General features: G+C 52.9%; 1 protein-coding gene across 1 annotated transcript in view; it reads right to left on the reverse strand.

Moving 5' to 3' along the window:
* The window catches only part of TBC1D8 (TBC1 domain family member 8), a gene marked incomplete at its 5' end in the record, with an annotated part of 33167 nt that overhangs the window by 15676 nt on the left and 3199 nt on the right, over nt 1-14292 (reverse strand). Inside the window, 4 exons of the mRNA XM_006107919.3 lie at nt 4101-4169; nt 4798-4896; nt 5009-5138; nt 5657-5942. Of these exons, the coding sequence (XP_006107981.3) occupies nt 4101-4169; nt 4798-4896; nt 5009-5138; nt 5657-5942 (584 nt within the window). The remainder of the gene's footprint in view (nt 1-4100; nt 4170-4797; nt 4897-5008; nt 5139-5656; nt 5943-14292) is intronic.

Here is a 14292-nt window from a genome sequence, read left to right on the forward strand (position 1 = left end):
TGGTGGCAGGAGCCTCTCCCACCTCCGTGGCAGCACTAAGAATCTCCAACTAATGGTTTAGGCCCGATCCCTTGGAGGCCTAAGCCTTCAGTCGGACATCCCCCGAGGGCTCCCTGGCTGCCAGAAGGATGTCTGACTGCAAGCTTAGGCCTGATCCCCCAGGAAGTGGGCCTAAGTTGACAGGTGGACATCCCCCAAGGGGTCCTGGACTGCAAATGCGTGCAGGCCGGGCTGAGGGACTCCCCCCCCACCCCCCAGCACACAAATTTTTGTGCACCGGGCCTCTAGTCCTATCTAATAGAGAAACATGGTAATTAGCCGTACCTCCGCTACCCTTCCCATTGGCTAATCAGGGTGATATGCAAATTAACTGCCAACCAAGATGGCGGCCGGCAGCCAGGCAGATTAAAGCTAACAGGAGGCTTGCTTGCTTCAGTGACGGAGGAAGCCAACATTCCCCGCCTGCGGCTGCCGGCTTCTGAGCTTGCAGTTTGAAACATTGTTACAAATATAGAAGCTAAAAAAAACCCCAGAAACCTGCTTTCAGCCAGCCGGGATCTCAGAGCTGGAGTTGAAACAGTGTTTCAATTATAGAACTCAAACAAACCAGATACCTGCTTTCAGCAGCCGAGGCCTCAGAGCTGGAGCCAAGCCTCAGAGCTAAAGCTGGCTCAGAATAAAAAAAAGAAAAAGAAAAAAAGGACAGGTTGGGAGCTTCAGTCACCCGCCAGACTGAAAACGGCCCTCAGCCCCTCACCCAGACTGGCCAGGCACCCCAGTGGGGACCCCCACCCTAAAGGGGGTGTGACCAGATGCAAACAGCCATCAACCCCTCATCCAGGCTGGCCAGGCACCCCAGTGGGGACCCCCACCCTGACCCAGGACACCCTTCAGGGCAAACCAGCTGGCCCCCACCCATGCACCAGGCCTCTGTCCTATATAGTAAAAGGGTAATATGCCTCCTAGCACCGGGATCAGCAGAGCCGCGAGGCCTCCCGGCACTGGGATCAGTGTGACAGGGGGCAGCGACCAAACCCCCTGATCACCCTGCGGCTCTTTGTGTGACAGGGGGCGGGGCCACAACCTCCCTATCCGCCCTGCTCTGTTCGTGACAGGGGAAAGCGCCCCAACCCCCTGATTGGCCCTGCTCTGTGCCTGATAGGGGGGAGCTCCCCAATCCCGATTACCCTGCGGCTCTGTGTGTGACAGGGTGCAGCGCCCTAACCCCCTGATCGGCCCTGCTCTGTGTGACAGGGTGCGGCGCCCCAACCCCCCTCCCCCCCCAACAGGCCCTGCTCTGTGTGTGACGGGGTAGAGCCATAACCCTCCCTATCGGCCCTACTCTGTGTGTGACAGTGGCGGCACCCAACCCCCCTGATGGGCCCTGCTCTGTGCGTGACAGGGTACGGAGCCCCAACCCCCCTGATGGGCCCTGCTCTGTGAGTGACAGGGGGCAGCGCCCCAACCCCCTGATCGGCCCTGCTCTGTGCGTGACAGGGGGTGGCGCTGCAACCTCCCCATCGACCCTGCCTTGAGTGTGACAGAGGATGGTGCCCCAAACCCCCAATCGGCTCTACCCTGAGCGTGACTAGGGGTGGCATCGCAACCTCCCGATCCGCCCTTCTCTGTGCATGACAGGTGGCAGCGCCCCAACTCCCCAATCGGCCCTGCTCTGAGCCCAACCAGGGGCTGCACCTAGGGATTGGGCCTGCCCTCTGCCACCCGAGAGCAGGCCTAAGCCAGCAGGTCGTTATCTCCCGAGGGGTCCCAGACTGCGAGAGGGCACAGGCCGGGCTGAGGTGAGGGACCCCTCCTCCCCCCCGAGTGCACAAATTTTTTTGTGCACTGGGCCCCTAGTATATATATAAAAGGCTAATATGCTAAGTGTCCCTCCAACCATACGACTGGTCACTATGACATGCACTGACCATCAGGGGGCAGACGCTCAACACAGGAGCCACAGTGATACCCACTTGGCCATTTACAAAGAAACATTACCACAGACCGGGCGCCGACAAAGCAACACTTGGCTTCCCCCAAGTGGCACACAGGCCCTGCCACCACCCCGGAGCCACAGCCCACCAAATCGCAGCCGACGCTGCCGAGACCCCATGGCGCAAAATACGGCCCACAGCCCAGCCCAGTGTGGCTCTTCCACAAAATACCACCTGCGGGCGCGCACGTACAGTGCGACTGAGACTTCGTGGCCCATGCGCAGAAGTCAGTATTTTGTGGAAGAGCCACGCTCAAGGGGCCAAAGAGCCGAATGTGGCTCGAAAGCCGCAGTTTGCTGACCACTGCCTTAGGGGATTAAAAGATTGCTTCAACCTAACAATAAAAATAGATTTCATGCCGAAACCAGTTTGGCTCAGTGGATAGAGCGTCGGCCTGCGGACTGAAGGGTCCTGGGTTCGATTCCGGTCAAGGGCATGTACCTGGGTTGCGGACACATCCCCAGTAGATGTGCAGGAGGCAGCTGATCGATGTTTCTCTCTCATCGATGTTTCTCTCTCTCTCTCTCTCTCCCTTCCTCTCTGTAAAAAATCAATAAAATATATTTTAAAAAAATAAATAAAAATAAAAATGTTTAAAAAAAATAGATTTCATTAAGTACCAACCACACGGTTCGTCTTCAATAGGAAACAGTATGTAAAGATGGCAATCAGAGCTGACTCTTGTTAACAGACACAATGGTCGCACCTGCACCTCCCAGGCTCAGGGAGGTGCCATCCATGATGCTGAGTAAGGGCTCCTGAACCCGCCTCCTCAAGGCCTTTCCCTCAACAAAATAAAAGTCTGACTCAAAAGACAAGAGGTGCATGCAAAATCCAACCAGAGAAGATCAAGCATTGAAACGTGAGAAGTCTGGCTGAAAGCCAAGGACATTCAGGTCAGACGCGGGGAGAACGGACCGCTGAGAGGGCTGCTTGCGGAGCAGGATGCTGACCTGGGCTTTGAAGGAAGGCTGGTGGGACAAAGGAGGCACCAGGTTGTGCAACAGAACTGGGCACCGTGACATGACACTATTCCACTGGCATTTCCTTTGGAGGTACATTTTCAAAGTTATTTTAAGTTTCTATTTGTATTTAGTCTTACAAAAATGAAAGACTTACAGGGCTAATATGAAAATGAATTTCATTAAGTACCAGTCACATCATTCACAGGAAATATGGAAACAAGAAACAAGAAACAGTCAGCTCTACCTCCTTTAAAACTCTTTAAAGATGAATGACATGACTAGTACTTAGTGAAATGTGAATTTAAAGCAATCGTTTACATTACATAAATCCAGATTTGTGACGTCACGTATTCTCCCAAATTGAGAATAGTTGACCCTGAATAGATGAACGACTGTAGATGCTGAAGCGCACGGTCGCTTCCCGCTTCACGTGTCCCTGCTTCTCCTCGAAGTTAGAGGACTTGGGACACCCAGTCACCTCTGACTTCGTATTTCCTCTTCCTGAAGCAGGAAAAACGGTGAGACTTGAAAACAGGTGATGTTCGTGGGGGACGGTGTGCAGAACCCCCACTACATGTGCGGGGTGCGAGCTCGAGCCCCGGTGGGGGGTGTGCAGAAGGCAGCCATCAATGATTCTCTCTCTCTCTCCCTCTCCCTTCCTCTCTCTCTCAAATCAATAAAAAACATATTTAACAAAAAAAAAATGTTCTTTGTAGCATAGGTAGCAACACCTGAGAATCTACCTAAATAACCAAATAGTAGAAACATGGTTTAGCATATTATTACAAATACGATAGATTATAAAGTTATTTAAAAAATATTAAGAGTATGTGGCATGCATACCAACCACATAAATATAGGAATAGGTGTAGATGTTTAGGAACATGTGAGAATTATAAATAATGAAAACGTATATGAAGCGATGGTCTCTGTGGGCCCCTGTCCCATCTGATGGGACCGGGAACCTGGTGTAGAAAAGCAGCAGCGAGGGTAGGGGCGGGCAGGGGGGGGGGCAGGGCAGGTCGACAGCAGGCAGGGTGGCCACAGCCTCTGCTGTCCCAGGTCAGCTCCCACACGCCACCCGGGCAGGCTGACCACAGTGGCCGGGCCTGGCTTCTCCCTCCCCTTCCCGGACCTGCACCTTGAACAAGTCATAGAGCTCCTCGAGGTCGCCAAAGGGGAACGAGACTTCAGGGCTGACCACGCGGAGCTGCAGGAGAGCAGACAGCGAAGGCGTGAGTGGGGTCTGCCCCCCGCCCCGCCCCTTCCAGACACACAGGCCTCTGGCCAAGGTGACCTTCTTGTGGAGTTCAACCCTGGCCTGGCTGGACGGCGGGGCGGGCGGTCCAGGAGCACGCAGGCCAGGGCCTGGATGTCTGTGTGCCGCCTCCTCCGGCCCACACCGCGCCACTGTCCTCATTCCACAGAGGGACTGAGGCTCCAGCGGGCCCTCTGCTCCCATCTGTCTGACTAAAACCCATGCCGATGCTCACCACGCCACCTCTATGAAGGTCTTAATTCAACGGGGAAAAGCTGGCACCCTTTTTTAATCCTCACCCCAAAACATGGTTATCAATTTGAGAGAGAGAAACAGCAATGTGATGTTTCTGATTGATCAGTTGCCTCCTATAAGCGCCCCAACTAGGGATTGAACCCTTAACCTGATATGTGCCTGACTGGGAATCGAACCCACCACCTTTGAGTTCATCGGCTGACAGCTCCAACCAACCGTGCCATGGGCCAGGGCAGAAAGCTGGTTGGTATTCCTGCTGGAGGCCAACAGGGGGCCCCAGGCCCCCCCGCCCCCCGCCCCGCCCCATGGAGGAGGCTTCACTCACCACGTTCTGCTTGGTGGTGCCCTCATGGCCCTGGAGGACCCGGATCCTGTGCCTGCAGCGCATGCGTTCAATCTGCCCCACCGACTGGTGCCCGAACTTCTGCAGGGAGAGGGTCCCTCCTGGGCACGAGGGCACAGCCCCGCCGCCCCTGCAGCCCGTCCCATCTCCCCAGCGGTGCCTGCGGGCGGCGGGACAGGCAGGGCCCCGCTACCTCATAGGAGTCGCGGATCAGGTCCCCAATGTCTGTCACTGGAGGGGGCTCCTGGTCCTCGGAGACAAAGGCGTGGTGGCTGCCCATGGGGGGCCCAGGGCTGTCCTCATTCTTGATGTGATCTAGAAACCTGAGCACAGCCCCACGGTGAGCCAGCTGCCCTCGCCGGTCACAGGCCTGAGATGTGGCTCAGCACCGGCCACAGCTCATTTCCCTGACCCGGGAGAGGGCAGGGCAGCCCCAGTGCCGCTCAGGGGCAGGAAAGGCAGCCTGAGCCAGACCTGCCGACTGGGCTCTCTGGTCGCAGGCTGTGCGCTCTCTGGTGACCGCACAGGATCCGTGCACAGGTGCTCAGGCTCCACAGCTTTCGAAAGGGACCTGCCAGCCCACTCCCCTCAGCTCCGGGCACCCCGGCGCCCCTCCCCCGCCCGCGGCCCAGTCAGGCCACTAGGTTCCATCTACACTCCAGACTTTTGAATCTCCTCTGAGGAAAGCCAGAGGCCCTTTCTCGGCAGGCCAGACTCCCGCTTGGCCAAGAAGAGGGAGGGGAGGCGGGGACACCTGGGGCAAATGGCTGAGGGGCAGGAGCCTCCAGACATAGCCCCTGCCCACCTCGTCCTGCACAGCACAGCCCGCAGCCAGGCGCACCTGCTGAGGAGCACGAGGGCCTGGCCGTCGTCCCGGCTGCTGCACAGGGCCCGGGCGTTGGCCTCCAGCACGGCCAGCCCCAGCTGGAAGACGACCTTGATGCCGTCGTAGAAGAAGCAGTCGACCACGTGCACGGCGCTCTCCAGGGGCATGATGCTGAGGAAGAGCGTCAGGAACCAGGAGAGCGACAGGGACGCCAGGGCCGAGGGGTCGCGTAGGCGCTCCGCCAGCTCCGGCAGCTGCTCCTGGATGAGCTCCTCAAACACGGACTGGTCCACCTGGGCCCCTGGGGAGGGAAGGTCGTGTGGGTGGAGGGACTCGCTCTCTGAAGTCAGCCTGAACTCAGCTCCTCCGAGGGAGGCCAGCAGCACAGGGAGACAGAATCCCCCTGCCACACAGATTTCTGACATTGTGACCAAGGCAGTTCCATGGGGAAAGGGAGTGTCAGTCAGGGGGCACCTGTGTGGGTCTCCGCATGCTGCACACCAGACGGGAGGGCACTTGGGATGCGTCGCACAGCAAATGCAATGCAACTTCCGGGGCGGAAGAGACTGAACAATGAGCTTCTACGCATAGATGCACAGCCCATGGACAGACAATAGTGCGGGGAAGGCCTGGGGGCGGGAGTGGGGTAGAGGGAGTCCATGGCGGGGGGCACACACACACACACACACACATCTGTAATACTTTCAACAATAAAGATAAATTTTTTTAAAAAAGAAAATACAGGAAAAAGGCAAAATTCCTTAGCACACAAAAAGCACTAATCATAGAAAAATTATAATTGGACTTCAATCAACATTAGCGATGTTCTTCAAAAGATAACATGGAAACACAAACTTCAAACTCCGAGAAAACACTAGCAGTAAGTGTACCTGACAAAGGCTTTGCATTCAAAATAAAGCACTCCTGCAGCACAGTAATAAGAAGTGAATCACCGGAGGAAACCAAGATGGCGGCATAGGTAAACACCGGAAATTGCTGCCACCCACAACCACTTCAAAAATACAACTAAAAGACAAAATGGACATTATCCAGAACCACAGGAAGGCTGGCTGAGTGGAAACTCTACAACTAGAAGGAAAGAGAAAAGCATACCGAGACTCAGAGGAGGTGCGGTGCAGAAGTAAAATACAGAGGTACGGAGGCGCATGCGGAGAGGGCTGGCGGGCGAGTCTCTGGGGACCCAGACTCATACGGGAGAAACTGGACTGTCTGGCATCTGTCGGAACTCGAGGGCGGCTTTCTCTCGGAGGTGCTGGCAGTGATTGCCGGGACACTGAGAAGCGGGGCCTCTGAGGGCAGGACTGAGGGCAGCCATAGCTGCTTGCTCCGCCCTGTTGATCCCCTGGGACACCCGCCCCGCCCAAGCTCTGTGCGCCGGCTTTTGCATATGAAAGGCCTGGCCCTTTGCAATCTGAAAATTACCTAACAAACTGCAGCTAGCCCAAGGCCCCAAGGCAACTCTCATTGCTTCACAGCTGAGCTCCTGCTGGGTAGCCTCAGGCAGAGGCTAGATTAGCACATCCTTAGAGATCCAGGAGCCAGTGTGCCTGGTGGTCAGAGTGGGACAATCCAGATTGCAGCTCCTCGGATCCGTAAAGGACACACTCAGGGGGCAAACTCAGTGAGCACCAAAGTCCCACTGAAGCAAGTCTTGCCCCAGAGGGGTGTCTCCAGCACAGAAGTTCTCCCACTGTAGACACAGCTGATTCTCCCAGCCAATTGGCCTGGAGGCCAATTCCTCCCAGTGATACCTACAACAATCAAGGCTTAACTACAACAAGACTGTACACAAAGCCCACAAGGGGGTGCACCAAGAATGTCTACCTCAGGTAATTGGGGAGGCTGAGCCACTGGGCCCTATAGGACACCTAGCACAGGAAGCCACTGTATCAACACAGGGAAGCATAAAAAATGCGGAGACAAAGAAACAGGACACAAATGACAGAAATGGAGGAAAGCAAACTACTGGATATAGAGTTTAAAACCACACTTTTAAGGTTTTTCAAGAACTTTCTAGAAACCGCCGATAAATTTAGTAAGACCCTCAAAAAGTCTGGTGAGACCACCGATAAATGTAGTGAGACCCTCAAGAAATCTAGTGAGACCCTCGAGGTTATGAAAAAGGACCAACTAGAAATTAAGCATACACTGACTGAAATAAAGGAGATTATGCAGAGTTCCAACAGCAGACTAGAGGATCGCAAGAATCAAGTCAAAGCTTTGAAATACAAAGAAGCAAAAAACACCCAACCGGAAAAGCAAGATGAAAAAGAATCCAAAAATATGAAGATAGTGTAAGGAGCCTCTGGGACAGCTTCAAGCGTACCAACATCTGAATTATAGGGGTGCCAGAAGAAGAGAGAGAGCAAGATATTGAAAACCTATTTGAGGAGAAACCAAGATGGCAGCATAGGTAAATACCGGAGATTGCTGCCTCGCACAACCACTTCAAAAATACAACTAAAGGACGGAACGGACATCAGCCAGAACCACAGGAAGGCTGGCTGAGTGGAAATTCTACAACTAGAAAGAAAGAGAAAAGCATACCGAGACTCAGAGGAGGCGCAGTGCAGAAGTAAAATACTAAGGTGCGGAGGTGCATGCGGAGCAGGCTGGCGGCTGAGGGCGCGGTTGTCGTTTTCAATCGGGAGGGAGTCTCAGGCTCTGAGCTCCAGTTCCGGGCGAGTCTCTAGGGACCCAGACTCATAGGAGAGAAGCAGGACTGTCTGGCATCAGTCGGAACTCGAGGGCAGCTTTCTCTCCGAGGGGCTTGCAGCGATTACCGGGACATTGAGAAGCAAAGCCCCTGAGGGCAGGACTGAGAGCAGCCATAACTGCTAGCCCTGCCCAGTTGATCCTGTGGGACCCGCCCCACCCAAGCCCGGCAGGGAGGCTTTTGCTGGATAGCCTCAGGCAAAGGCTAGATTAGCACCTCCCTAGAGATCCAGGAGCCAGGAAGCCCAGAGGTCAGAATGGGACCATCCAGTTTGCAGCTCTGTGGAAACATAAGGGACACACTCAGGGGACAGACTCAGTGAGCACCAAAGCCCCATTGAAGCAAGTCTTGCCCCAGAGGGGTGTCTCCAGCACAGAAGTTCTCCCACTGCAGACACAGCTGATTCTCACAGCCAATTGGCCTGGAGGCCAATTTCTCCCAGTGACACCTACAACAATCAAGGCTTAACTACAACAAGACTGTACACAAAGACCACAAGGGGGTGCACCAAGAGTGTCCTCCTCAGGTAATTGGGGAGGCTGAACCACTGGGCCCTAGAGGACACTTAGCACAGAAAACCACTGTATTAACACAGGGAAGCATAAAAAATGCGGAGACAAAGAAACAGGACACAAATGACAGAAATGGAGGAAAGCAAACTACTGGATATAGAGTTTAAAACCACACTTTTAAGGTCTTTCAATAATTTTCTAGAAACTGCCGATAAACTTAATGAGATCTACAAGAAAACTAATGAGACCCTCGATGTTGTGATAAAGAACCAACTAGAAATTAAGCATACACTGACCGAAATAAAGAATATTATCCAGACTCCAACAGCAGACTAGAGGATCGCAAGAATCAAGTCAACGATTTGAAATATGAAGAAGCAAAAAACACCCAACCAGAAAAGCAAAATGAAAAAAGAATCCAAAAATACGAAGATAGTGTAAGGAGCCTCTGGGACAGCTTCAAGCGTACCAACATCCGAATTATAGGGGTGCCAGAAGAAGAGAGAGAGCAAGATATTGGAAACCTATTTGAAGAAATAATGACAGAGAACTTCCCCTACCTGGTGAAAGAAATAGACTTACAAGTCCAGGAAGCACAGAGAACCCCAAACAAAAGGAATCCAAAGAGGACCTCACCAAGACACATCATAATTAAAATGCCAAGAGCAAAAGACAAAGAGAAAATCCTAAAAGCAGCAAGAGAAAGAAAGTCAATTACCTACAAGGGAGTACCCATACGAATGTCAGCTGATTTCTCAACAGAAACTTTGCAGGCCAGAAGGGAGTGGCAAGAAATATTCAAAGTGATGAATGCCGAGAACCTACAACCAAGATTACTTTATCCAGCAAAGCTATCATTCAGAATTGAAGGTCAGATAAAGAGCTTCACAGATAAGGAAAAGCTAAAGGAGTTCATCACCACCAAACCAGTATTATATGAAATGCTGAAAGGTATCCTGTAAGAAGAGGAAGAAGAAGAAAAAGGTAAAGATACAAATTTTGAACAACAAATACACATCTATCAACAAGTGAATCTGAAAGTCAAGTGAATAATCTGATGAACAGAATGAACTAGTGATTATAATAGAACTAGAGGCCCGGTGCACAAAAATTTGTGCACTCTGGGGGGGAGGGGAGGTCTCTCAGCCTGGCCTGTGCCCTCTGGCAGTATGGGACCCCTCAGGAGATAATGACCTGCTGGCTTAGGCCTGCTCCCAGGTGGCAGAGGGCAGGCCCAATCCCTAGGTGCAGCCGCTGGTCGGGCTCAGAGCAGGGCTGATTGGGGAGTTGGGGCGCCGCCCCCTGTCATGCACAGAGAAGGGCGGATCGGGAGGTTGCGATGCCACCCCCAGTCACGCTCACGGTAGGGTCGATTGGGGGGTTGGGGCACCGCACCCTGTCACACTCAAGGCAGGGTCGATGGGGAGGTTGTGGTGCCACTCCCTGTCACGCACAGAGCAGGGCCAATAAGGGGGTTGGGGTGCTGCCCCCTGTCACTCACAGAGCAGGGCCCATCAGAGGGGTTGGGGCTCTGTACCCTGTCACGCACAGAGCAGGGTCGATCAGGGGGTTGGGGAGCTCCCCCCTATCATGCACAGAGCAGGGTCGATCAGGGGGTTGGGGAGCTCCCCCCTGTCACTCACAGAGTAGGACCGATAGGGGAGTTGGGGCACTGCCCCCTGTCACACACAGAGCAGGGTAGATCAGGGGGTTGGAGCGCCGCCACTGTCACACTCAGGGCAGGGCCGATGGGGAGGTTATGGCTCTACCCCATCACACACAGAGCAGGGTCCGTGTGGGGGGGGGGTTTTGGGGCGCCACACCCTGTCACACACAGAGCCGCAGGGTGATCAGGGGGTTGGGGAGCTCCTCCCTATCACACACAGAGCGCAGGGTGATCAGGGGGTTGGGGAGCTCCTCCCTATCAGGCACAGAGCAGGGCTGATCAGGGGGTTGGGGCGCTTCCCCTGTCACAAACAGAGCAGGGCGGATAGGGAGGTTGTGGCCCCGCCCCCTGTCACACACAGAGCCGCAGGGTGATCAGGGGGTTTGGTCGCTGCCCCCTGTCACGCTGATCCTGGGAGGGCTCACGGCTCCGCTGATCCCAGTGCTGGGAGGCATATTACCTTTTTATTATATAGGATAGAGGCCTGGTCAGGGGTGGGGGCCGGCTGGTTTGCCCTGAAAGGTGTCCTGGATCAGGGTGGGGGTCCCACTTGGGTGCCTGGCCAGCTGGGTGAGGGGATGATGGCTGTTTGCATCTGGTCACACCCCCTTCAGGGTGGGGGTCCCCACTGGGGTGCCTCGCCAGTCTGGGTGAGGAGCTGAGGGCTGTTTTCAGGCTGGCGGGTGACTGAAGCTCCCAACCTGTCCTTTTTTTCTTTTTCTTTTTTAATTCTGGGCCAGCTTTAGCTCTGAGGCTTGGCTCCAGCTCGGAGGCCTTGGCTGCTGAAAGCAGGTATCTGGTTTGTTTGGGTTCTATAATCGAAACACTGTTTCAACTCCAGCTCTGAGATCCCGGCTGGCTGAAAGCAGGGATCTGCGTTTGTTCTATAATTGAAACAATGTTGCGGTCCTGCTGGCTGAAGCCCGGCTGGCTGAAAGCAGGTTTCTGGGGTTTTATTCAGCTTCTCTATTTGTAACAATGTTTCAAACTACAAGCTCAGAGGCCGGCAGCCACAGGCGGGGAACATAGGCTTCCTCCGTCACTGAAGCAAGCAAGCCTCCTGGTAGCTTCAAGCTGCCTGGCTGCCGGCCGCCATCTTGGCTGGCAGTTAATTTGCATATCACCCTGATTAGCCAATGGGAAGGGTAGCGGAGGTACGGCTAATTACCATGTTTCTCTTTTATTAGATAGGATCAGGGGCATAGAAAGGGAGTGTACTGACTATTCTTGGGGGAAAGGGGTGTGGGGGATGCGGGAAGAGACTGGACAAAAATCGTGAACCTATGGATGAGGACAGTGGGTGGGGAGTGAGGGAGGAGGGTGGGGTGGGAACTGGGTGGAGGGGAGTTATGGGGGGAAAAAAGAGGAACAAATGTAATAATCTGAACAATAAAGATTTAATAGATCTGAAAAAAAAAACAAATCATTAAATCCTCTCAAAAAATATTTAAAAAAATAAAAATTAAAAAAAAACCTATTTGAAGAAATAATGACAGAAAACTTCCCTTACCTGGTGAAAGAAATAGACTTACAGGTCCAGGAAGCACAGAGAACCCCAAACAAAAGGAATCCAAAGAGGACCACACCAAGACACATCATAATTAAAATGCCAAGAGCAAAAGACAAAGAGAGAATCTTAAAAGCAGCAAGAGAAAGAAAGTCAGTTACCTAAAAGGGAGTACCCATATGACTATCAGCTGATTTCTCAACAGAAACTTTGCAGGCCAGAAGGGAGTGGCAAGAAATATTCAAAGTGATGAATGCCAAGAACCTACAACCAAGATTACTTTATCCAGCAAAGCTATCATTCAGAATTGAAGGTCAGATAAAGAGCTTCACAGATAAGGAAAAGCTAAAGGAGTTCATCACCACCAAACCAGTATTATATGAAATGCTGAAAGGTATCCTGTAAGAAGAGGAAGAAGAAGAAAAAGGTAAAGATACAAATTATGAACAACAAATACATATCTATCAACAAGTGAATCTAAAAATCAAGTGAATAAATAATCTGATGAACAGAATAAACTGGTGATTATAACAGAATCAGGGGCATAGAAAGAGAGTGGACTGACTATTCTTGGGGTGGGGGAAGGGGTGTGGGGGATGCGGGAAGAGACTGGACAAAAATCATACACCTATGGATGAGGACAGTGTGGGGGGGTGAGGGCGGAGGGTGGGGTGGGAACCGGGTGGAGGGGAGCTATGGTGGGAGGGGAAAGAGGAACAACTGTAATAATCTGAACAATAAAGATTTAATTTAAAAAAAAAGAAGTGAATCACCAACACTCTCAAAGACAGGCAAAAGACTGAACAGACGCTTCCAAAGAGATGATAAACAAATGGCCAGTGAGAACAAAAAAGTAGGTTCAACATCACTAATCATCAGAGAAATGCAAGTTAAAATCACCATGATGTGCCACTTCTTACACACTAGAAGGGCTAAAATTAGAAAGACAATTCCAAGTGCAGCAAGGATGTGGAGCGACCAGGACGCGCATACATTGCTGATACAAGGTTTGTGACTACATTATAATATGCTTTGAAAAACTGACCGTTTCCCATGAAGTTAAACAAACAACTAACCTATGACCCAGCACTTCTCCTAGGTAAATACTCAAGAAAACTGACAACAGGCAGTATTCACACAAAAGCTTAAATGTTCATCGCAACTTTAGTATAAAAAATTGGAAACAAGTCAAATGCCTAACGAGACGAGGTAGACAAATGGCCATATGCTCGCTCAGCGAACACTCAGCAAGGACAGGAAAAGCTGCTGGCTCCGTGCGGAGGAAGCCAGCCCAGCAGGGAGCACGCTCCACACCTGCTCCAGGGCGTGCCCAGGGTTGTCCACGGCAGGGCCGGACAGAGGGAGCCTCCACCTGTTCAGCCTGGACGGGACGGGCGTGCGGTGTGGCCTGACCCGGAGCCCTGCTAGCACGGGAGCCCGAGCTATCCCGGAGGCACTGGTGATTGATGGCAGCACGCCTCCCGGCCCCAAGGCTCTCTATCCATTGCTACTCTGTACAAGGTTACACCACCCCCCACAACATCCAGTGAGAAGGGAGGAAAGCCAGTGAGCCAGCTGAGGCACCGGAAGGAATACCAGGGCCCCCAGAAGGCGGGAGGCAGCGCCACCCTCCCTCTCCCAGGGGTGTCCGCAGCCTTTCCCCCTGCCTCGCCCTCTGTCAAGGCCCGTCTCAGCTAGCTATTTCCTGCTCCCCTGCTGCACCTAACTCTGGGCCATCTCCACCTCCGGCATGACCGGCATGACCAGGAGGTGCCCGAGGGGTGTTACCAAGGCAGCTTTGGTGTCATGTTCTCCACCAGACAGCTGCTGGACCACAGACAGTGCGCATTCAACGTCAGTCACCCTGACGGCTCCAGGTGCTTCAGGTCGGAGAGCAGAGCTGCGAGCTCTCCCCCAGCCTGCTGGGCAGCGGGGCTCCAGGCTGCCCCTGAGGCCGGGCCTAAAGGTGGGCTACCTGTGTTCTTCCCTCACCTCCTCCTCTGCTACCCCCCCAGCTGGGAGACACCTCTCTGGTTTTCACTGTTCAACTGTTTCTTGAGCCTTGAATTTTTCTTTCCTTCTTCTGAGTTCAGCAATCAACGTAAAACAATGTATTTGTTTTTTATCCAAAATCTATGCTTGTAGGTGACTTTATTCCACCCTTTTGCCAAAACTGCAGGAAATCACACCAGTGAGTTACACCAGTCAGTTACACCAGTCAGTCAGTTA

This window comes from Myotis lucifugus, unplaced genomic scaffold (assembly GCF_000147115.1).
Source record: "Myotis lucifugus unplaced genomic scaffold, Myoluc2.0 scaffold_1574, whole genome shotgun sequence".
NCBI classification, from domain to species: Eukaryota; Metazoa; Chordata; class Mammalia; order Chiroptera; family Vespertilionidae; genus Myotis; species Myotis lucifugus.